Source organism: Amborella trichopoda, chromosome 11 (assembly GCF_054954075.1).
Source record: "Amborella trichopoda isolate Santa Cruz 75 chromosome 11, AtrichopodaSantaCruz75HAP2 v2.0, whole genome shotgun sequence".
NCBI lineage: Eukaryota > Viridiplantae > Streptophyta > Magnoliopsida > Amborellales > Amborellaceae > Amborella > Amborella trichopoda.
In genome coordinates, this window is record NC_142346.1 from 2,449,267 (window position 1) to 2,474,830 (window position 25,564).

Sequence of the window (25,564 nt, forward strand, 5' to 3'; positions counted from 1 at the left end):
AACTCTAGAGTCAACGCAGTAAAGCCGCAAGCTCAACATGTATTGTAATACTTATAATTTATATATCTGGAATCTTTGACAAGCAGTTTATCATCAACTGAGGTCCATTTTTGAGATATGCAGACCACTCTCACCAAAATCACACCCAAAACCCATCAGAGGGCAAAATCCAATGTTTTGCAGATACACAGAAGCATTGTACCCGCCAACTTTTCAAATTTTGATTTAATAAAAGGAATCGATAGAAGCATTGGTAGTTTCACATTTGACCATTTTCAAGAGCTTGTATCTTCTGCTCCAACTGCACCATACAAAGACTAAGTCAAAAATCAAGGCTTAAAGTTTCAGGAATCAGATTACTCCCGAGGAAGTAAATACTGATCTGTTATAGGGATACAACGATAAAAGAGAAAAGAAAAGCCTTTTCGGTATTTCATCTCAATACATAAATCATATTTGAGAAAGAAGTATAGGTTTCGTTACCTGGACAAAGTTCTGAAATTTAGTCCTCAAGGTATAGAAATCTTGCTTGACCAGATCCAAGGCTTCTTGACACCTGTAAAGAACTCAAAAATTTCAGCAACCAAGGAAATGGTTTGAGTAGAGTTTAGAACTATCCTTTGGAGTCTAAGATGGGTCAAGATAGGTGATTAAGACAATCGTCGAAAGGAACAAACAAGATATAGAATGAGTGCACAAAAAAATCCCTTCTGATTGCTTCCAATAAAAGCACCGTTAAGCATTGACAGTAAATGCATTAAACTGGGTGTCAAGAAATAAAAGCAACCATAAAGAAGCTAATTGCAGTCCAATAAGGGCAAGAATCTTGCATGAGATTGCTTACAAAAAGTAGTAACCAACAAGGAACAATGGTCACGAAACTGGAGAAGCCATAGAGTTCAGCAACTAAAGAATGATAAACAAAGAAAGATATTTTTCCAGTTTCAGATCAGTTCAACAGAAAATTTGAAATATTTATATATGACAGCTCCTCATGACAGTTCATTTCTATAACAGTTATAAATTCCATGCTAATGATAATTTGTGCACTTTCACTCCTCGAACTAGATGTTGTTCTTTCCTTTGGTAATAAGCAGATAGTAGGAGGCAGAGATTACATATAAGCCATATTCAGATAAAATTCACTAAGATCAATTTTTTTCATTTTTAAGAAAAGTGATAGTCTTTTGTTGAACTGTATTCTATCCCAATTCTAATCAGCGATGCTTGGATACTCTATTTACTTCTTGGTGTCATATATCAACACGAATTGACACCTTGACACAGAAAGTCACTGGTCTCATACGCCATATGTACGCCGCTGGGCAGTCTACACTGTTGAGTTGAAGAATCAAAACCAAGGTTTAAAAAAATGCCGATCTAGATCGGAACATGCTGATCCAGATCGGGAATCCTTGGAGAAGAACATGTTCCCACAAAATATCACGAACCAGTAGTTTCCCCCATGACGTTGCCAGTTCTAACCGGTTCTCTGATAGAACCAGAACCAGAACCAGCCCCAATTTCTAATTTTTTTTTAAAAATTTTTATTGACCGGTTTGGTAGACTGGATCACCGATTTGCCGAACCGGATCGAAAATCCAGATGCACGATTCGGGTCATCGGTCTGTTTTTTAAAGCCTTGGTCAAAATAGTTTGTAAAGCGTGTCGATTTGTACCGAAATGCCATATCACTTTGAGTATTTGCAAGTTCCCCTTTTTGTTTGAACTCTAAAAATCGTTGAGAGAATAGAGGGACACTGAAATTTTTTGACATCTCATCAAAGTTCTCAGTTATCAGCCGTACATTTATATCATGTAACACTCACAGCCTTTAAAAGGTAAGCCTAATAAATTTTTTAATACGGAAGTAGAACAAGGATTTCTTAAGGGTGTACTTTCCCAAGCTCACTAAGAAGTTCAAGGTTGGGAAATCCTTCAAATGGATCTGCCTTTCCACAGATTTCTATTAGGGACTATTCTTTCGCTGGTTCAACTCTAACTGCTGCCCGATTCAAGCTTGAAAGGCCCATCTCAAGGGCCCAAGGAGTCACAATGGATTATTGTAGATTGTTTAAAATTTTGAAATCTTCCAATCATATATTTTTGGCAAGATTTTCTTCCTTATTAAGCGTTGGATTGATTTTTCTTTTTTATTTTCAAGAGATTTTGTATGGAAACAGTAATCGACAACTGAGCCTCCTTAGATAACCCAACTCCCTATCCATTTAAAACATATACAATCCTGTAAGGAAAGCCTTTGTTTAGTTATTGTTCAATTGGTAAGATAAGTTCATATTTCATTTTCAAAGTTCATTCTTTCAAAGTATTTAATTTTCCATTGTTTTTACTTTTTAGATTTTCTTTGACATCTTCCTATTTCTAAAGATTGTGTATCTTTTATGGACAAATCGCCACATATTGGAGTTCGAGATGATGTCTATACACTTCAGACAGGTGCCAGAGCATACGTAACAAAGATTTTAAAACATTTGATTAACAATTAAGGAAATACAAGTCAAAGGTACCAATTCAGATGCTAAATCAGAAGTGCTTTATAATCACATCACTTGCTGTTATACTTGGTCTTTTATTCAACAGAAGTTAAACCAAATAATTATGTAAGATGCTAACAGTAGCATTGAGGATGTGTGAGAAGTAAATCAGCATGTCAATATCTGACAACCACACGTGGCAGAATGGAAATGACTCTATTATTACCCAACAAAGTTAGAAGTGAAAGGGTGCCGGAAGGGGGGGGGGGGGAATTGATTTTGATAGCAAAAGGACAAGGGATAGGGTTGCAACAGAGAGAAGTTGCGGCTAAAGTAGGGCAAAGAGCGAAATTCAAAACAATGAGGAGCTTGTAAGAGAACCTAATCTGAAAGAAGAGATAGTACTGAAAGAGGCACCAATTTGATAGGGCAACTGACCAACAGGAAGAGAGGACCCAGATTCTTACAGCCAACAACCAATCAGAGAGAGGGAGAGAGAGCCCAAGTCCACAGGGCCACCAACACCTATACTAATCATGCATCTAATGGAAAACCCGGTCATGACTTGACTCATCTGAACAAAAAGAGATCCTCCATCTAGGGTTAAGGTAAAAGGATTGGAACCAAGAGCGATATATATATATAAAAAATTCACCATCTAATGGTCATCAACATCAGAGCCTTTTCCCAACTATTCGGGGTCGGCTAAAAGGAACTCGTAACGAATTTGAGATTTTGAATGGGAGTAGAAAACCATACTGCAAACTTTTGGACAGTGAATTACCTTTAAAATAATTAAAATTACATGAATGTACTCCTTTCTATCAACTTAGAAAAGGGCAATAGATATAATTGTTAAGCCCTCCAATTTTGGCAAATTTATAGAATCCTCTCTCTCCTGGTGGCAAAACTCCTACTTTCCTCTCCTTTCCATCTCATGATGAGAGCACCTGCCTTCCTCCTCTCTCCATCTCCTTCCTTACCATCTTCCTTTGGTGGGATCTCTCTCTCTCTCTCTAATCAATTTTACCCCAAATGGCCTAATAACAAGAACCAAGGAGCACACAATGCCGTGAAACACTAGCCAATCTTCCTCCCGACGAATTTTCTCTGTCTTTCATACCGGTTTTCTCTCCATCTCATGGTAAAATCTTCCAACAACACTCTCACAGTGAAGTGCCCAAAATCTCTCTCTTCTCTCTAAACGCCAAAATCAATATCTCTCTTTGCATCCCAAAAAACTCTCTCTCCCTCTCTCTCAAGGTGAAGCCCCCAAAGTCAATCTCTCTCTCTCAAGGTGAAGCCTCCAAAGTCAATCTCTCTCTCTCTATAACAACACAGGAAATCACAAATAAATTCCCTCTTTCTTGTTGGGCTCCCCTCTTCCATACTCCAACTACGGCCATGTTTCTTGTTGGGCTTCTCTCTTCCATACACCAACTACAGCCACAGTGTTTTGCAATTTCTATTGATGTTCACTCCTCTCCGAACCCAATAAGCCATCATAATTGATTGTGAAGAAGTCTCTCTCTGGATGGGAGAGTGGTATGAGAGGGAGATAAAGGAGAAAACCTCTAAGATAGAGAGAGAGAGAGAGAGAGAGAGAGAGAGAGAGAGAGAGAGATGTTAAAGAAGTCCAATATATGACGATGAATCCCACCAGGAGACGGAGGGAAGAGGAAAGCAGTTGAGTTCCTACCGGAAAAGATAGGGTCCTATAAATTTGCCAAAGTTGAAGGGATTAACAATTACATTTAATGCCCTTTTCTAAGTTAATAAAAGGAATTTCAATTATTTTAAGGGTAACTCCCCGTTCAAGAGGAGGAGAGAGAAAGAACCCAATTCCATAGATAAAACTTTGAGTCAGGAGGATGAGAAGAGAGAAAGAAGGGGTGGGGGCTAAATTCCATTAATTCCTCGATGAGGGAAACCACCATAAATTAGGTAAAAAAAGTAAACTTTCTTTCACTTGAACACAGGTGCAGTTCAAAGAGGCATGATAGGAGAATTTTATATCTCAAATATCTAAATGTTGAGTCTACTATCTTTCATTCTTTGCTTAATTATTTTTATTTAACTAATAGAAATTCTAGAAACATCTGAATTTAATGTTTAGATACACAGAGATCCGAGGCCAATGCAGCAAGATAGTGTAATTAATTCTACTTAGTCAAAAGTAGATAAATATTTCCAGCATCACCTAGTTATTTGTATTACTTAAATAGGCAGCTATTATTTTAAGGAAATGCACCCATCAAAAATATCTCGACATCCAATTCAACTCATCATCTACACTCTGCATGTATTACATTACGTGAACATGTGTATGCGTGCACATTTATAATTAAAGCCAATGCAAGTTTCCATCCATATCATAACAAGAACTTCACAAGGAAAAATATGCTGAGCTCCAGCGCAAGTTAGAACATGTTTGCTATTCAACAAGTATACTGATAAATAGTCCATCTAGATGAATTATGTTAGTTAATACCTCAGACTCCACTATGAAAATTCCAAGGTTGTTCTTTTGAAACAATTGACAATCTTCTTTTTTGAAATTATGATGCAGCAAATGTTATGTAGCAAACATAACAGCACAAACTACACGTACTATCTTAGCATCAATATTTTTAAAATTGGAAACATCAACAACAAGGGATGGTAGAACAAACAAACAACTTGACCAATGTCACAACAACCTTAAACTGATTAGCAATGATATTCATCTGCTCTCTACAAGCTAACTTTAAATATATCATGGTAAACCAATTCAATTGGCTTTAATGAAGAGTTGAGTTGTTACTATTAGAGAACACATCTTTCACAGCTACATCAATGACACGGAATTTCGGCACGCTTAGCAGGAACCAGAAACAAAGCACCACCAAGTGAAACAAAACTACTAGAACAAAACCATTGCATTGTCATTTATAGTAAATTTACTAGTGGCAGAACATAAAGATATATGATATGTTATTCGAAGGTAATATGATAAATGTAGGAGTTGTCCCACTAACCCTTCTTTGTTGGTGTTTTCACAACAAGTACGAAACTTGTTGCAAGCAAGTTTGACCTTATGTGCACCTATGCTGCAAATCATGAAATAAGGCAGTTTAGGGATGAATTTTAAGTTTATTAAATAAATATGAATAAGCAAGAGCATATGAAAACACACGAGTTTAAGTGGAGCACTCTATACAATATGCCGACTCTTGTGAACTTTAAGCAAGGGTAAGACCAGCTTGTTTTTATCAGTGGAGGTCACATAAATAACGTTCCAACTGCTAACATTCATAATAGAACTATCAAGCAAGTTTGTTCAAGTACAATACATAATAACTAAGAGTTTTGTATTCTTCCATTTCTTTATTACATCCTTTCCTTTGTAGCATATATGTGTAGGTCATTGTTGTCTTCTAAGTTAACAAAGTGATGCCATATGAAATGTAACATGAATTGGTATTTTCTAAACTTCAAATTGGGTTCATAAGGTAATAAATGAAAGAAGGCAGGTACGTATGCTGCATGATTTTCTCCTATTTCTGACAAAGATAGTTCTAGTTTTGCTGTAAATACAACATTAGACCCCCAAACTCCTAAATACAAGAAAAGGGTGATCAAATCCAAACAAATCATTTACCTGAGAAAAAAAATCCAAACAGATCCATTAGCATCAAATTTAGTCCATTCACACATACATATGAACAAAGAAACATGCGAAATGAACATTAAAAGTAGAATGAAGTCAAGGTTGTATTACCTTGAGCTACTTCCCTTCAGTTGATGAACAAAGGCAGTAATATTGTTGAACTCAACAACATCTTGAGCACTACACAAACAGGCCACACAAAACCTAAAAGTCAGTGGTGTGTATGCACGAACAGAATTAGAAAAGTAGCCATAGGAAATATGTGGTCTAATTGAAAAAGTTACTAAGATAGGAAGTACAGGATTCTGGTCAATTCAGTTAATATCTTCTCAGAATCATCGCAGAATAATGAGATGACTTCTGCAACAAAACCAGGATTGCTTTCATCTTGTAACAACTGAAGTTGGTGAAATTGTTCATCCAAACAGCCCTAAGTCACATAAAATACGAAACCATATGAGTTTCCGATTTATTTGCATGAATTTTCTGATTATAACTCGAAGTAAAATACAATCAGCAAACAGAAGAGGGCACACAAGACTTTTTTACTCTCAGTTTACATTAAAAATATTGTTTCTTTCGATTTTCTTCTAGTCATAGTCAAATGTATTCATTAAACATTTGCTAAAAAAATTACAAATACAATAATTCAATCAATTACAAGGATGCACCCTTCCAAGTTTCCAGCCAATCTCCCCGTCCACTTGCAGAAAGACCAATGCTCTCTTCTTTGAAGGAACAAAAAAGATCAGATTTTTCTAAAAGAAAATCAGGCATCCTTAATTTGCATAGATATTTTCATTCAATTGAAGCATGATTTATATTTTTTATGTTTCCTTACAAATATTTTAATTTTTTAATGGCCTGATAGGATTGTGCTACTACATAATTTAGTCACTATGGGAAACAGTGCTTGAAACTACCCAACTTCCCTTAAGTGACAAAATCAGCAAAAGAAAATTCCATCAGGCCACAAAAGGATTTAACAAATTATAAGAGAACTTCTAAAACAAATGTAATAAGTAGTTTTTATCAAATTTAGCCTTCGTTCCTTAATTCGATCATATTTTGCATGGCCATAGAATATTAGTGAAAATACTATATCTCGATCATCAAATTTAAGAGCTTTCTTAAAATACTAAAACTTGATCATCAAATTTAAGAGATTTCTGTATATATATATATATATATATATATATATATATATATATATATATAACAACATCAAACACTTTCACAGGAAAAGCAGTTTGAATTTGAATTTTAACAAAGAAACAAATTTGAATTGCACAAATCACAAATTATCTAAGAGATATCACCAACCCCGAGAAAGTAAAAACCATTTCATGAAACAACATCAAGGATCAAAACCTGGAATATCACTCCATGGTCTACATACTTTCAAATTCACAATAACACAAGCAAAAGACTAGAAATGCATCTGGTCAAGACACCACTAAACCCAAGAAACTAATTCCATTAAGTACAACCAAAATCAAGGTCCTAATAATCTACTTGATAAAGTAAAAAAAAAACACGAGAACTGAAGTAAGCAGTGTACCTCTCTGTACATCTGTTCAAGCAAGCCAGTAAGCTGCTGCTTCAAAGCTTCAATGGCCATGACTCAGACTAAAAGAGAGAACTATTTCTTTCCCTGAAACCCTAAACTGAACTTCTGAAGCATCACCAACACAAATATATAGACCACCATTAATCACAATTTGCTAAATATACACAGCTCGTCTTGATCCTCACCGGATTTTTTTTTCACCATATATTTTTTTTTTCTCATATAATTATGAGTTAATGGAGACGGAAAATTGATCCGCATAGACACGAGCGCATCCAATACTTAGCTTCAACAAATAGTTTGCTGGTGTAGGCCCTCTTTTAAAAACTGTCCCTCCATTTTTTTAAACCCTAGTTTGACACGTGGTGCCTTAAACCCGGTAGCAAAAAACCATCACCGTTATGTGAACACAACGGCCGTTATATGATAACCAGTTATATATTTGGTTACATGTCCACCTTGGCGTGCCAAGTATCCCAATTGGAGCCCAATTCAGAAATCTCAAAAGAAATTCAGAAAATTATAAAAATTCCAATAAATTTAAGAATTTTATTAATAATATAGTTTTTATATTTTCTATCATTTTGTCGGAAAGTTTTTTTTTTTTTTTTTTGCCATTAATACTTATTTATATATTTTTCCTTCTTTTTAGATTATTTCTAAAGTACCCCCTCATAAATTGATTTTTCAAAATCCGTTTTCACTATTGCTTTGACTTTGTTTTGTTAATTTTACTTTAAAAGAAATTTCCTTTTTGTGGATTTTTTTTAGTATTTTTTTTTTAATACTTTCTTGGCCTTGCCCAGAACTCAAGCCGAGTTACTTGCACTCGAGCCACGTACTTGACTCTCTTTCCAACACTTAAAAACTTAGACACCTCTTATTTGTCATGCTTGTTAAAGCACCATGATAGTACATGTTATCATCTAAAATTTCAAGATTCACCTAAAAATCATCAAATGATTGTATCTTGATAAAAAATAAGTCGAACACTTAGATCTCACCCTCCAAAAATCTTATCATCTAAAATTTTAAGATTCATCTAAAAATCATCAGATGATTAAATCTTGATAAAAAATAAGTCAAACACTTAGATCTCACCCTTCAAAAATCAAACACTCCAAATGTTAGGCATGTATAAATTTTGTTTCACATTAATCGGTAGGTTAAAAAGAATTCACAACAAACATTCTCTTCAAATAATAAAAATAACAAGTGGAGAATTGGGCATTTTTTTAAAAAAATAAACGATAGGTTATTGTATTTTAAATTTTTTGCCAATTGTTTCTGTTTTTCTCGTATTTTCCCTTTTCCTATTTTTAATATTTTATGTGTTAATACGTTTTCTTGTTTTTGTATTAAACGTAGAACTTTCCCAGTATAACTGCGATTACTTTGGTAAGATGGTAACGGACTAGTCCCGTTATAAAATGTATTATCCGTTTTCTATAACCTAGTTTGCACCTATGCATGAGAACCTTGGAATAGAAGTTGTTATTCTATCTTAAAAGGGTCAGACAGAAGTGCCCCAAATCTTTTTGGGAATACTAAATTGCCCATGTGAAAATGGAAATGCAAACTATAAAGAACCAATGGCAACCACACATTGATATATATTAAATAAATAGTTGAAAGCGCTCTCCCTCTCTCTTTCTTGATGTACATTAAATCAATGGTTGATAATTCTCTCTTTCTCTCTCTTGATATATATTAAATGAATAGTTGATATCTCTCTCTTTGAAATTTGAAGTCAATGATGGTATGTCTATTGTTGATCAATTATTTTCACTTGAGTGTTTTTTTTTTTTTTAATATATGAAACCAGAATTATAGGTGAAGCATTTTTTTTTATCAGTAACATGTGTTGATTTTTTACATACATGTAGTGATTTTTTTTACAGTGAAGTGTGTGTTAGCTTCAACTTCAATAGAAAGGGGCTAATTGGTCATTTGTTCAGAAATTGCCCTAGAAAAAGGAGTACCCTTCTTATGGCTTTGGGTAAGAAATAAGGAATAGCCCCAAAAAATGTAAAAGAAATGAACCTAAATGTTCGGACCATTTTCAATGTATTTAGTCATTGCCCTTTAGCATTATACTAATCTTTATGGAGTTGACAAAAATGATACCTGTAAATAGCCCAGACGACTTTTGGGTTTCCCTTAGGATTGAACTGTTTTTATTGAGTTGACAGAAATGAAACCCAAAAATAAAGGTCTTTAGGTTTCATTTTTGTCAACTCATTTCCAGCAAAAATATGGTTAAATGTAGACTTAGGGTTTTATAATAATTTAATGTTCTAAGACGGTTGAAAGATAAGACTGTTTTATTATGTTTACAAAAATGAAAACCAAATATAACTAATGGCCAGCAAATATATGATTAAATATAGACTGTCGGTTTTATAAGAACTTAATGTTCTAAGACGGTTGAAAGAATGGACTGTTTTTATTGAGTTTACAAACAATACTAAAAAATGACTCGGCCAAAAGATTAGACTGTTTTTATTGAGTTTACAAACAATACTAAAAAATGACTCATGGCCAGCAAAAATATGATTAAATATAGACTTTGGGTTTTATTAGAATTTAATGTTCTAAGAGGGTTGAACTTTGTGGACCTGCACCAGAAACTTTTTAGACTTCAATGTTTTTTCAGCCTTCGCCATCACCATAGACTAACTTCCAAAGCTGACCAAAAGGTTATCTAAAATGGTGCATGCACTCAGCATAGACTGTTTTTGGTAAACATTTTTGTCAACTTAATAGTGAAGCAAAAGCTGGCTGAACATGGACAATTGTTAGTTATATGAGAAGTTAATGTTCCACATTAATAATATCAGAACAATAAATGCTCCCAAAAGCCAGAAAAGAAAGTCAGAAAGCCATTTTATCAAATATGCTTTTCCCCTAAAAGAATGGTACATTGTCCAGAGTGCACAATACATTATACGATGACAGACAGCTGGTGGTTGCCCAAAAAAAGAGAGAGATTCATTCTACTTTGAGCCTTTAGATGTTTGACTGAAAACTATGTATGGGGCTTCTCTTGAAGAGGAAGATAGTAAACCGTAGGGCCAAATGATAGAGGTACCCAGTGGCCGAAACAAGAACTCGGGTCATGACTTGCTAGCACCACGGGCGTGAGTTGGAGACAGGTCTAACAATTTTAGTCGACTCGATCATACGATCTCAGTTGAGGCCAAAAAAAAAAATTGAAGCATTGAGAACTGATTAGACTTGACCGGCGCATGGATCTGATTCTGGGTTTTTTCTTTTGCTTTGCTCAAACCCCACAGCGACAATGTTGAATCTATGCAGAGCCCAAAGTACGGCCTGAAGGTCCAAGACGTTAGATCAACTCCGGATTTGGCATCATTTGTTTTCCGAATAACTCGTGCGGGTCCGAGTTAGACTCGCAGAGATTTCCAGACTGGAATGCCAAAAAGAGGCATAATGTACTTGTGAGTCTTTATTAACAAATCAACATTGTCTTGTGCAATAGCAAATGCACAAAGCAAGACAATTAGAAGGCACCACGTAGCATAGATTATAGCAAATCCAAATATATCATCTTTGTTGGAAAAAGCGACACCATTCTTAGAAAACGCAGACATTTTGTTGAAACCATTTGCTGAAATCAGCGATTAAAAAGTAGGAGTGGTAGGGGACTGGACTCGCTAGCATACTGATCCTGAGGCCTGTCCGAGCGTGGTAATTTTTCATAAATTCTTCAAAAAGAAATTAATGGAACTGGGAGACTCGAGCAACTCCAGTGATTTTCAGCTCGGAATCACCTGTCTCTCGACCCCATCAGTCGCGGCAAGTCCTCGGTCACACCAACAAATTTTCTAAGCCCTGGTTAAAATTGATTTTCAAACCTACCAGTTTTTTAGACAATATATTACACACACACATTATGTGCCCTGATACTTTATGCAAAAGATGACAGATTTTGAAAAGAGAACCATACACCCTACACCTCAGAGACATCACCAAACAGATTTCCACACAATGCACTGAAATTTTTCCCTCTTAATAATTGCACAAACAACCAAGTCTGAGGTCTTACAATATCACCTGCAGAAAGCTCCAGATACTAAAGATTACAGCTTCCAAATAAAATTCATTGTGGCATAACCGATAGCTAAATTATTCAAAAAGCGAAAGAAATGGTGCATAGGATGGTCAGGCAGTAGCAGTAGCTTCCTTCTCTTCTGTTTCCCAGAAGGAAGTCTTTTTACCAGTCTTCGAAACAGTTTGTAGAACTGCATCAGGTTGCACATTTCCTTTCACTGTGACCTTTTGCTCCTTGATATCCACATCAAAGGATTCAACACCTGCGAATACAATGGAGCGAAGAAATAAATATATATTTAGTTTTTTACATTTCCTAACATAATATAACAACATCAAGAGAAACAAAGGAGGGCATGAAATTTAAACAGTGTTTCAAAAATTGCCGGTCCGACTTAGGAGTTGCCCAAGTCGGACTGAATCGAGATGCCCAGCATGGGCAGGCAAGAGAACCTCGTGAACTGAAACATCTTAGTAGCCAGAGGAAAATTTTAGGGTTAAGAAACCCCAGAATTGCCCGAGCCCCCCGATTTTCTACTAATTTAGTATTTTTATCTCTTAAATATAGCCCAGTCTGCCTAGGGAATTTCCTGAATTGAAATGGGCCAATCATAATCAAACACTTCGCTAGTTGGAGCCTGATTCCAACTTTGTACACATCGAATTCACAGTTTACAGATGTTTGAATTACCCTCAAAATTCATAATATGAACATAATATCCTCATTTGGCCCATTGCCATAGCCATAATTGCATGAACACTTTGTTGGTTTTGAATGGGGCAAGCTAATATTTACTAGGCGCATCTAATCTCAAACCATATTGAATTTCAATTGTAAATTACATGATTCCACTTTTCTTTCTATGAACTTTTCAGATCACATAAAAACAAGTATACTCAAGGAGAAAAATGAGGCTGATATTTACAAATTCACTCAAACATGATCCTGGTTCATGACACATTTATTTCAGGGGGAAGGGTTTCAGGACCATATTTATAAGTTCGGTAAGAACACAACATTTATGTTGACTTGGTAATCATAAGTAACATGAATAATTTTTCTCAGTCCACCTTCATCATATTTATCAACGAAATTGTAGAAACCAAACTGTTCAAGCCAATGCGTTTATCTTTAATGTCTATCCCTAAAACTGCATAAAAAAGAAAACAAACAAAACAAATTGTTAAAACATATGAGATTTGCTGAGAACTGTTGGACGAAAAGGTTTCATTTCATGCCTTTTAAATTTCAGCATCCTTCTGGTATTTTTGAAAATGTCTTTCAATACATACCAAGCAAAAGAAGGTCTCTATCCTTTGAAAATGTCTTTCAATACATACCAAGCAAAAGAAGGGTCTCTATCCTTTTTTCTCTTTTTTTTATTTAATATGTGTTTCTATCCATTCTTTTATGGGTAAATAAATTAATAAGCTGGGATCTCAGTGTATAAGAAGATTCTTCAAGGCTGCGCTGTGCAGGTACTTAAAGCTAGATAGCGCAGTTCAATGTAACATCATAGATCCCACAAAATTGCCTTGAACTAAACAAGAAAAGAGAAAGAAAACTACCCAAAAACATGATGAGGAAAGATGATTGGTAGAGAGAGGAGGATGGGAAATTATGAAAAAAGCAAAAAAAGAGGAAAGCCAGAAGAATCTCAGATCTTTTCTTCCCCCATAAGATTTCATCAGGGATATATCAAAATGCAAGGATAACAAAAGGGAAATAATCATTGATGCTCTTGAAAGATCTTTGAGCAAGAGAGAGAGAGATAGAGACAGAGAGTCTTGATGTTGTGAAAGAAACTGGACCTAGCAGGTGGACCATATGTTGTTCATTGGGGCAGAAAGAACTCCGAATAGAGTTAGAGCCTGAATAGACAGACAGAGCATCTGTTGTGATGAGAGAGAAACAGATGAATTGATGTGGGGTTTCAGAGATTATCGAGCCTTTTTTTTTTCAAACCGACTGGTCAGAGGTTTCTATGCATGAAAAGACAGGAACAATACGGGGTTTCTATGAAATTTTCCCTAATTTCAGCAACGAACATGGAGAAATAAAATTTTAAAAGAAGAAATAAAATGAAGTAATACAGATGAATACCTTCCATTTTGGTGAGCACCCTCTTCACAGCTCCAACGCATCCTTCACAGGACATGCCAACCTTAAGAACCACTGTCTGTACACAGAAACGAAGCAATGCATCAGTTAAGCTTGGGAAAAATCACAGTCTCAAATAAAAACACTCGGATTTAGAAAATTCCTAACATTTGCTCATTTTTAGCATACCATTTGCATTGACACAGATGTTTTTCTTTTTTTTTTTCCTTAAAATGACAGATTTTATTTTTAGAGTAAAGGAGCTTAGGTGAAGGAACTTCCTTCTTTTAATAGAAACACTGCATCTAAACCGAAGGTCAGAACACGTTGGCTAAATGGTATCATTTTCTCTGATGTTGTTCTTGCAACAAAAATATTTTTATGGGTAGTTGCAGCAAAAATTGTTACACTAACTTAGTCACATGCATAACAACAGCACAATGATAAACTTGCTCTTTAGAAAAACAAAAATGCCCCTAAAAATGCATTCGAATGTCAAAAAATACACATGCAACTCTGAAAACCCTTTCAGAAGAGCATCAAAGGAGATAAGAAAAGCAACAATTGGTTCATAAATGCAACATCCACGTTTCCAGCCAAAAACATAAAAATCAATAAACAGATCTAAAGAGAAGAATTTACTCAAAAAAAAAAAAAAGGCTTCTCACAATAAGTAGTTCCTCTTAAATAATGTGAAAAACCAACATCAGCATGCTTGGAATTGTCATTAAGCATAGGATTAGAAGTCAAATAATACTTATTCCATCTTCGAGAAGAACTTAACCCCGAAGAAAAAGTCATCTCCAAGAAAGGGTGAGGCCCATGAGGAAGATAAAATCTAAACATCGAAAACCCCAGACTGTCTGACCACCCATTGCTAATGCAGCCTTACTCTGCCTTCACACCAGAATGAAGAGACTGTATCACTCCTTGTTGCACCAAGAAATAATAGAATCTCCCAGAAAGATACTAGAGACAATAATATACTATCTCACTACACATTGCTTATTCAGCTCTAAATATCCAAAAACAAAAAATAACCAGAATTAGACTACATCCAGATCTCATAAAGATCATCGGTCATCCTAGAATTCAGTTTTGACAACAAATAGAGGGCAGATCAAATGTGTGTTCATCCAACCTCCACAGAGTGTGCACTTAGGTCTTTCACAAGTCCTCTCCAAATGTAAGGCGATTTATTAAACATTATTCAATGGGCTAAGGGGGAGGGGTTCCTCCATGGAGATTACCGGACATTATGGAGGAAATATGTGATCTTTGCCAAGATAAGTCAGCAACATTCAATCGTGTTCCATGAATCACCAATGATCTAGCAGATTCACTAGCAGGCATGGACCATATTCATTAGCATGCAGGACCAGACCTCTAAGTCTTTTTTATGTGTTTTCTATTGTCTTACCTCTAAGTCGTTAGGCCTCTTGTCATAACAGTTACCTTGACAACAATTATAAATTAAAAAAAAAAAAGAAGTGTTTTTATTATCGGGTCATCCAAAACTTTGTTCAGCAGAACTGGAAGCGTAAGGCAAGGCGGCACCCTCCCAGTTTTCTTGCGTTCCATAATGTTTGAGGCTTCTAGTTAACTGATGATACAAGCACAAATATTGGTAATTACAGATGGGTTCACCGGAGTAAGTGCTGAACATCTATCTCAAACACTGTTGGAAAAAACGGGCGATCTAACCGGCTGGTTAGATCAGAAGCCGGAACTGGCTAGTGGTGGTTTTGGTGATCAACCGGTATTTAAAAAATAAATAAAGAAATATATATAAATTCCCAAAAATAAGGAATTTGATTTGCAATGTATTTTTTAATATTCTTTACATTAAGGTAAAGATTAAAAAGCACTAGGTGGGTCCTAGGTGGCCTGGGGGGCCTAGGCGCTCAGCGCCTAAGCGGTGGCCTAGTCGAATCCAAAAGTCGAATCCAAAAAGGATGCCCATTTAAATAAAAAAAAGATACATAGTATAAAAAATAAAAATTACGTATTTATGGCACTTACTTAGAGTTTGATTGCTCAATCTTCAAACTTCTACCTCAAAGATGCTCCTAAGGACTCAAAATCTTCTAAAAAACCCCCAATAGATTTATAAAACATCAAAAATTAAATCTAATATCAATGGGTGATGTTTTGATCAATTTTTGTCAAGTTTGAAAAACCCTTCGATCCTAAAGAAATCACCAAAAACTAATTTTTTGGAGGCTTTATCTCTCTAAAATGGACTCCAATAAGTTTTAGGTTTCAAATGAACTTAAAACCATCATTCTAACCCTTTATATTTTAAACAAAAATCAATAAAAAAAAAAAATTCCGCCTCTGGGCGGCTGCCCCCCTAGGTGGGTTCTGTACCGCTTAGGCGGGGCACAGGCCCTGGGAGGCCACCCTGAGCTGGGTACTGGGCGCCCGCCTAGGCAGGTTCCGTACCGCCTAGGCGGCCGCTCAAGGACTGCCGCCCGGATTGGCCGCCTAGGCATGGGCGTTGCACCCAGGCCTTCTGGACCGCCTAGGCGGGGGCGGTCCGCTTTTTGAATCACTGGTTTTAGCTATTATTAATAACTTTTATATTTTCCCATCTTTTTCAAAGAAAAATTAAAATACCCCTAGGCACCAATTGATTTGTTAAAATCTATTTTTTTCATTCATTTTCAACTTCATTTGAATGTGTTTTGTTTTAATCATTCTTTATATGTTTTTCATATTTTAGTAGTTTTTTTTTTTGTGTATCTTTTTTATTTTTTTCAACACTTTTTTGACAGCCCAAGACTTGTTCGGTTAAAGCGGTTGAATCGGCCGGTTTACCGGTTATGCCAGTGAAACCGCTTCCGGGCCCATGTCTGGTTAACCATTCCAGTTTGATTTTGCGAACACTGATCTCAACTTCAATTTATTTCATGGAAAGATAAACCAACCCAAGAAAATCCACATTACATATACCCAAATGAGAGGATTGCGACTGAAATTTTTGGCAACTATGCTAGAACAAATAATGGAACAAAACCGTCATATAGTTGAACATTTATAGGAACATACTAATTCCAAAAAAAAAAATGCACACATAGATTTAGAATTTAGAAATGGCATTGGTCTCATGAGCCCACTCAGCGGGTGCAATTTCGAGTTAGTCTTTGAAGGTGAGAAACAAATATTATAAATAAAATAAAATAAAACTAAGACCACACCAATTCTCATTTGAGGGTAAGAACTTGGTAAGGTTTCAAACAGTGCTATTAGGACTGGGTCAGACCAGTCGGTCAAAAACCTGGAACCCGTGCCCAACCTGGCCCAATCCAGAGAGCTGGACAGGTCATTCCCGCAAACCCGGATGGACCAGATACGCCTCAGTATGGCTAGTTGGACCATAGTAAGCAATACCACGTTTCAAATACAAAATATTCAAAAAGAGAGACTGGTCAAATGAGACAACCCAAAACATTGTTAGTAAATTGTCCAAAGGCACTAAATCTCTGAGCAAAAAATTTGTATTAATTCGATTTTGGTCTTAAAAAAAATTTTGGGAGAGAGAACGATGGATGAATGGGGCTTGGTCCAATGAACCAAGAAAGATGGTCTAAAAAAATGGGGCAAGAGAGAGAGAGAGAGATGATTGAATGGGGCTTGGTCCAATGAACTAAGAAAGATGATACAAGGACTTCAGTGTAATTTTAAGAAGATATTTTTAGAAGCTTTTTTTTGGATAATGATAAAACACGGCTATATTTCATTTTCTTCAGAAAATGAGTTTTTTTTTTAGATATTTTCAAAATCATACCTTCAAACATGTTTGCTAAAAAAGTTCCAGCAGCTTCCAATCCATGGCAGAAAAAGCCACACGTGAACTCTTTATTAAAATTTTCAAGCCATTATGGCCATATTTATTTTTATTTTTTGGTCATCCTAAAATCGTAAGACAATAGGTGGGGTTCCCGATGCTAAAACCCACGATTAGAGACCCTAGAACACATTGCCACTCTTACCTTTACCAAATCCCGAAAACCCTATGGCCCTATTTTCTGGCTACTCGACAGTGAATCCGGATTCCTACTGTCATAAAAGCATGGTGAATCATCAAAGTACGTTGTTGATTTGGTTTTCCATTTTCATAATCGAATACTAAGAAATAACTGGTTTTTTTTAAAGAGTTCTAAGGAAAAATTATGGTTTTTGTTTTTTGTAGGTGAACTAGTTATTTGATACTCTGATTTTTCTATACATATTATAATGAGCTTATAAGTGTTCGATCTTCAGTGGACGATGACTTGGTTAATGGTTTTAACCACTTTAATGAGTTCATGGACTTTAATGATTGATGAGTTAATGCATAAGAAAAAAAGTTAATGAATAACAGTTTGGTCCTCGTCAATTTTTTGCACTTTATCTTTCTACTTTTTGTCGTTGTTATCACTAATATTCTGAATTTCCTAGAGTTTTTAGCAAATTTCAATTTTTTTACAATTTTTTTGACTCTTCAATTAAAAAACCAGTGCCTCCAACTGTTCGATGGCCGGTCAGGACTTCATAACATTGGTTCCAAATGAAGTGCATCAGCATGACTAAAGGCAACAAGCCCAGCTTAACTGAAACCGATAAAGAGATTTGAAACCAGTGGAATGCCCAAAATAGAACAATTGTCAAAGAGTTTCCCCTTTCACTCTTTCTGTTAATAATCGTAGATCAATAGAACCAGATCCGGATGTGGACAATTTATCACTAGCGACTTATTAAAACAACTTCTACAAGACATCTTAGTGATTAGAATAAGCAAAACCAACAAAACTTATCTATACGAGGTCACAACAGAAATCATGACAGTAATCCCATCTAGTGTTGTAGAATAATAAGGGCTAGGGTTGGGACGGACTAGGGTTGGGACTCACTAGGGTCCCGAACCTGAGTCACATCTCACAGACTCGGCAACTTGGCAAAGTCCACAAATATATATAAAGACTCTGACCAATTGGGTATGGTTCTGGACTCGGCAGCCTGCCTGGTCCAAGTAACTCATGAGAATCTGAGAGAGAGTCGCTTATCAGTTTCTTCCTAACGACATTAACTAAGATTACTCTATTATATTCTTCGCACTGACAAAAATCATTTTCTTAAGATTGCAGGTAATCTAATTAAAGAATTATCATGGTATGTGATTCAATATGATTTCAATATTTATTTTTTATCTTTTTTTTTTAGGATTAGATAGTCATAAGAATATCATTCTTAAAAAGAGAAGATCAATAAGAATTTTATCCAATTTCATCCATGCAGCAATCAGTCAAATGCATTAAAATTTACAAATAGGATACGATCAAGAAAAATAAACCAGAATAATAACTACATGGACCCCATATTTAATAAATTTTATCAAAAACCCAGAAATAAGCCAAAAGCGTTTCTAAAAAGGGAAATTGAGGCACAAAATTGCAAATAATCGAGAAAAATGCAAGAACAAAGCATCGCTCAAGAACCAAATTTTCAATTAGGTATAATTACAAGTCAACTTCTATGTCGCAGTCAATTAAAACAGGATAATCCCGTAAGATTTAATCAGTAACATGAATTTAAAAGTTTAACTCAAAATTGCAAACCCTTCATTTTTTGCATAAACCAAATCCAGAAAGTCAAAATTCATGAACCCAAATAAACTACTTCAAGCCACCCCTTCCGGTACAAAATCACTAAACCCTGCAACGGATCGAAGGTCTGAACCAAGGAGAACCTAAGAACTTATCCGAAATTCGAACTCATGAAGCTAAATATTAGTGGAAATTCAAAGCCATGGAACCCTAAAGATCACTCCAAACCATGAAATTCAAAACCACAGAAACGCTAGAGATAGAAATAGGGTTTCTTGAAGAGCGCACCTGAGCCATGTCCACAACCTGCAATCCTCCCTCTCTCTCTCTCTCTCTCTCTCTCTCTCTATAACTTCTTTTGGAAAAGGCCGTGGACTAGCAGATTTAAATAGGCGACAAATGCACAAAATAAAGCATCCGCCATTTTACAAAATTATCAAAAAGACCCTCTACTTCTTTTAAACGCCCTTATGTAATTTGGATTATTAGAAATAAAAATGTACAAATTTTCGTATTTTAACTAATATTTTTGGTGGTTTTTGAAGTGGGGCTTTATTTATTTTGATAGGGCTGCAACGCTATGAAAAACATTTTGCTAATTTTTAAAAGAAACCATCAAATCATAGCTTACCTCAAAACTTTCATCAGCAGATGTTGTTTTGATGCTCAACTACAATCAAATTGATTATCTCCACATAAACATAAAAAAAAAATAGATTTCATGTGTGGAAAATAATGCATCTTGTAACACATTTTTGGATTATCAATTTTTTATATTTTAAGCTTTCATAGATCTACTCAATCTACATTATTTTTTAAACTTCAAATTTTACCATTAAAGTTTAAAAATATAATTTAAGGCTATCACAAAATTTTTCAATATGAAATCCATATTTCTCGATACTGTTTAAAGGTGGGCTCTTCTAATTTGATGGTTTAGAGCCTCGGCTCTATACAAACCGCACCCAATTTGTATTGGAAGGTTTAGTGGGGTGGTTTATTGGAAGTCAAATTTTGTTTGTCAAGACTAAAAGAGTGAAGACTTTGGTAGAAAAGTTGTGTACAATAATAGTTGTTGGCGTTATGGTACATGCAGTACGAAGAGAATTTTGGACGTACCTGTTACGACATGCAAAAGAAGGGATATGAAAAGTGAAAAGTACAGAGCCTGGAAATTTACAAATAGGACCTGCTTTTTATGAGACCAAGCCCACATATGTAAAAATGCGGGCATCTTACTTAGTCTATTTTATGAGACGAAGCCCATATATGTAAAAATGCGGGCATCTTACTTAGTCTATGTTTTAATTGATTTTAAGACTTTATTTTTAAAGACATGTAATCTTTAACGGTCCAGCTTTCCATGCTCCCCTTACAGCATATTCTATCCTCTTCCTACTATCCCGTCTAATTTTAATCAAGATGGCTCGGTCATTCACCGTTCATTCTTAGATCCGACATCTTAAAGTATTTTATTTTTAGTTTTTTTATATAAATTGTATGAATATGAAATTTGGTACGTGCCATCTTTTCATTGGGACGCACCTATAAAAATATTAAAAATAATTTTTCGATAAAATATAATAACTAAAATACCCCTTGAAACTTTCAGGGGTATTTTGGTCATTTTATTATTAAAAATAAATTTTTTATATTTTTTTCTTGTGCAAGTTTAATAGAGGAATGGACGTCCAAATTTGGTATCAAAATAGTTTATAGAAAAAAATTAAAAATAAAATGGTATAGAGATATGATGTTGTGATTGGAACAATCTTAACCCTCCATTCAGAATGGACGGTTTGATAAGGGGTAGGATAGAACTTCTATGCATAGGAGAAGCATCGAAACCTTTACCATCTCTAACATGGACATCATGATTATGAATAACTAAATAAATTTTAAAAATTAGAAACAATAATTCTAGTAAGAAAACATTTGGACCGCTAGTTTCCATTGTTTTTACATGGAACAACTACTTGCATCCATCTTTAAGATGGATGCTTTACACCTTTTGAACCGTATATGTAGAAATGTGGTCCAGTCTGTATGAAACAATTTTCCTTTAATTAAATTCATCTTTAAAACATTTAGTATAGAAATTTTTTAAAAATCACATCTATCTATATAGTTAGCAATATTATATGTCTAGAGTTATACATTAAAAAATTCATATATTACATTGTCGTAAAGAAACTTATTTTCTTTTGTATATTTTTAAAAAAATGTTATGCATTAAAAAAATCATATATTACTAGAGTTATGCATTAAAAATTCATATATTATATTGTCGTAAAGAAACTTATTTTCTTTTGTATATTTTTAAAAAAGGTGCGGTTTGTATAAAGTCAAGGCTCTAAACAATCAAAGCGCACCTTATGCGTTACAAGATGCAATATTTCCAAAACTTGAAATCCATTTTTTTCTCATGGCCATGCATCTTGATGTCAAGATGGTCAATTTGAGGATGTTTGGGCGTCAAAACAAACTCTTCTAGTGAAATTTTTGAGGTGGGCTCTAATTTGATTGTTTGGAGCTTCGGTTGTATTTTACATAAGGTTGCAGCTTTAAACAATCAAATTAACTCGCACCTCCAAATTTTGTACTAAATACAATTTTGGTGTAAAAATTATTAGGATGGCTTGAGAATCTATTTCCATATCTAATAATAAAATTTTGAACTCTGAAAATGGCTCAAATCAAGTAGATCTATAAAACACTTGAAAATCTTGAAAATGGACAGTCCATATAATGTGTTAAAAGATGCACTATTTTTTGACCTCAAAATCTTTTTTTCTTTTTATATTAATACATCTCGATGTTGACATGATCAATTAGAGGGTTTTCTAACATCAAAACAACCTTGCATGATGGATTTTTTAGGTATACTTTAATTTTACATTTTAATGTTGCAACTTTATAGAGACCTTTTCCTTAAAAAACAAGTTATAGAAAAGAATACATATCCTAGGACATATAAATAAATAAATTTAAATAAGATTTTATAAATAGGAATAATATTTTAATAGTAATAAATCTGAATTAACAATTACCTTAATAAAACAAATAATTTTATTATTTGAAAAAAATGATGAAAAACCCTAATTTCTTCCCCAAAAAAGGGCTTGTTTTCCTAACCCATGAAACAAAGCTTCGATTAATCGACCTAAAGAACTGAAATGACAAATCAAATAAGGAATTGGTCAGAGAACTCAATAGTCTGCAAATAGAGACAGATATCAAATCAAATAAATCGTGTATCACACCCAAAAGAAATAGGGTTTTTGCGGATAGAGAGGAAACCTATGAAATATTACAAAATAGGAGTTTGATAGAATACGGAATAAGGATATATGAACAATAACCAATTCTGATGAAAAACATAATAAATAGTATTGATAAGTAATACTACTCCTAATATATATATATATATATATATATATATATATATATATATATATATATATATATATATATATATATATATATATATATATATATATATATATATATATATATATATATATATATATATATATATATATATATATATTCTCATAGTTTAACCTTGTCTAGTAGCAACGCTCATAGCTCGTTCCATGAAATGTAGCTTAAGCTTGGCTAGTAGCAATGCGAGAATGGAACATTGAACTTACCTTCATTAAATTTTATAAATAATTTCATTAATAATTCTTTGCAATCAATTCATAATTCATAACAAATTTCCTTGTTGAGTGGTTTGAAAATGTAAGTCGAATTGGACTAGGTGTGGGAATCTCTCATCCAGAAGAGCAATAATAAAGGAAAAAAATCTAAAATTGGATTTTAAAATCAAGGAGATGCTACATATCTACAATTTGAAATCAATAAAGTGATGAAATAGACTTAGGGTTTGAAAACCTTAGAAGAAGATGAAGCAAATCTAGGGTTTTCAAGCAAGTGGCTTTGATACCATGCCAAAAGTTAGATTGGGAAAGCAAATCGGGTAAGGAGAGAAGAGTTAGAGAGAAACCAATTGGATAACGCTTTTTTGTATGAGAAAAGTATATAAAGAAAGAGTGGGGTTGTAGTTGTGGTGGTAGCATCACTTGTGCTCGGGCTAAGGTCTAGGTTTCTATTATCACATATCGCATTAAAAAACTATTAATGATTTAAAAAACAGGTAGAGGCTTGTCATCCCCATTGAATTACCCAAAAAAATTACATAAAGAAATCATTTATCTTTGTTACACAAAGGCCATAGTTACTTAAGGTCATTAGTTGTCAAATAGGATGGCCTATGGTGCATCATGAAGTTTGAGTTTTTTTTTTTTTAACTTTAAATCTAGTCAATGACACTTTTACAATCACCCAGTTTAAAATTTGACAAACAAAAATGATCATGACCTTCTTGTACCAAAAGGTAACAAATCTATTTCTCTAACATTTTGAATTAGCAAAGATTTAAAACGGCCTTATAAGATGAATTGAATCATCCATTGCAGTTGATTTTTGGTTAAAAGCTCGAAATCTACTTTTTGACATATATGGATTTATAGGGATTTAAAGCATAGTTATCAGCAGCGCCCCAACATGCTGGCGCTTCAGCTCCGGAATCCACCTCCGACGTTTCATGATTGGGATCTCGACTGGAACCTGATTTATGTATTTTGGGATCTTGCTCCCATTTATAGGGTACTCGATCCTATAAATAAAGGATCTTGATCCCCCCATCGCACGGTGCACGTTTTTGAAGATTGTAGATCCCATTCTCGAATAAATAAAATTATCGATCCTCGAATTTTAGGAGCGCGTCCCTATGTTCACAAAATTCCATCCTTTATTTTGAATAAAACTATTTTACCAATTTATAACTTTCTAAAAGAAACTTCTTGAATAAATTTAAATTATATAACAAAATAATTATATTTTAAGCAAATCTTTCGTGCAGTATTTCCAATCCAAAACGACGGTAATACATTCCTCAAATTTCTTCTAGACATAGCTAAACAATAGCAATATATTCCTAGGTTGCATCCAGATGCTACCCAAACAACAACATTTCATTCTGAGTTAATATATTACATTAATAATGTATTACGCTAGTAATTCATTTCATTGACAATATATTTCTAAGTACCCAAACGGCCAACGTGACGCCCATATGTGTATCATGTGCAAGATTTTGAATAAAACTAGCAATAACCATTTCAAAACTATAGTATAAGGCATTAAAGGAATTTATTTCATACAAGATTAAAGGAATTTATTAATCCATGGACATTTAGGGTTGGCCGTGCATGGATCTAGCCCTATGGACCATTGCTACATAGGACAATGAGTTATAGAATAAACCAGAACGATATCCCGTTTATATGGTAACAAGTAGCAGTGTTTAGTAGGAGCACAAATCCATGTGTAATGGGGTTGGGCTCTTGATACAAGTGGAGTTACGTGATGGGTGCGTCGACCAATCATGCAAGGAACGCAATCCATCATTGAATGAAGTTCGATCACTTTCAAATAGGAATGCAATCAACTTCAAATGAGATCTAGTTCCTATTCCGGATGGAAGCATGATCCTATTGCATATGGGAACACGATTCCATTGTATATAGACCACGTCCCCATTAAGTAAGGATCTAAATCTCATTGTATTGGAAATATTCTCCGCCTTCATATGGGATCTCGTTTTGTTACTTTTACCCTCATCAGAGCTCGATCCCCGAGAGCCGAATCTTTAGGTGGCCATCGATCCGAGGCTTCAGTTCCCGACCTCAGAGCTATTCTCGCTCCAGCTCTCAATAACTATAATTTAAAGTAGTTTTTGAATCCTCAATATACAATGTTAACTTGAGAATGGCAATAGTGCTGCACGGGCTTGGACCGGGCAGAAGGGCTCTTGATCAAGCTCACCCTTTCCTTTAGGATGTGTTATGCTAGGCCTAATTGAAACTAAAAAATATACAATTAGACATTTTTTTTTGATACAAAGATGTAACAATTATAATCGTTCATTAGATTTAAAATCGAGTTGTTGATGACGGGTCACTGTTTAGGCAAAAAGTCTAAAATAAAATTTATGGAGTGTTATGACACATTTTGATCCAT

General features: G+C 34.6%; 2 protein-coding genes and 1 non-coding gene across 5 annotated transcripts; all 3 read right to left on the reverse strand.

Moving 5' to 3' along the window:
* Positions 1-40: 40 nt before the first annotated feature.
* LOC18441356 (histidine-containing phosphotransfer protein 2) lies at positions 41-8,033 on the reverse strand. Of its 2 annotated transcripts, XM_011627665.3 has the most exons (6): positions 7,706-8,033; positions 6,444-6,574; positions 6,256-6,324; positions 5,513-5,584; positions 484-556; positions 41-301 (listed from the first exon to the last, which is right to left on the reverse strand). In XM_011627665.3, the coding sequence occupies exons 1-6, from the start codon at positions 7,763-7,765 to the stop codon at positions 260-262; spliced, it is 447 nt and encodes a 148-aa protein (XP_011625967.1). In that variant the 5' UTR covers positions 7,766-8,033; the 3' UTR covers positions 41-259. The 2 variants fall into 2 exon arrangements, with proteins under 2 accessions (XP_011625967.1, XP_088708121.1); XM_088851995.1 differs by lacking the exon at positions 5,513-5,584 and having other exon boundaries at positions 7,706-8,032.
* Positions 8,034-11,726: 3,693 nt separating this feature from the next.
* ATX1 (homolog of anti-oxidant 1) lies at positions 11,727-19,857 on the reverse strand. 2 transcript variants are annotated; one of them, XM_020671728.2, is made up of 4 exons: positions 19,766-19,857; positions 14,647-14,786; positions 13,893-13,968; positions 11,727-12,051 (listed from the first exon to the last, which is right to left on the reverse strand). In XM_020671728.2, exons 3-4 carry the CDS (start codon positions 13,945-13,947, stop codon positions 11,900-11,902), a joined length of 207 nt encoding a protein of 68 aa, XP_020527387.1. In that variant the 5' UTR covers positions 13,948-13,968; positions 14,647-14,786; positions 19,766-19,857; the 3' UTR covers positions 11,727-11,899. The 2 variants fall into 2 exon arrangements, with proteins under 2 accessions (XP_020527387.1, XP_011625966.1); XM_011627664.3 differs by lacking the exon at positions 14,647-14,786.
* LOC148779671 (small nucleolar RNA snoR26) lies at positions 13,440-13,531 on the reverse strand. The gene has a single exon (XR_016045130.1). It is a non-coding gene; the product is annotated as a small nucleolar RNA snoR26 (small nucleolar RNA).
* Positions 19,858-25,564: the final 5,707 nt, after the last annotated feature.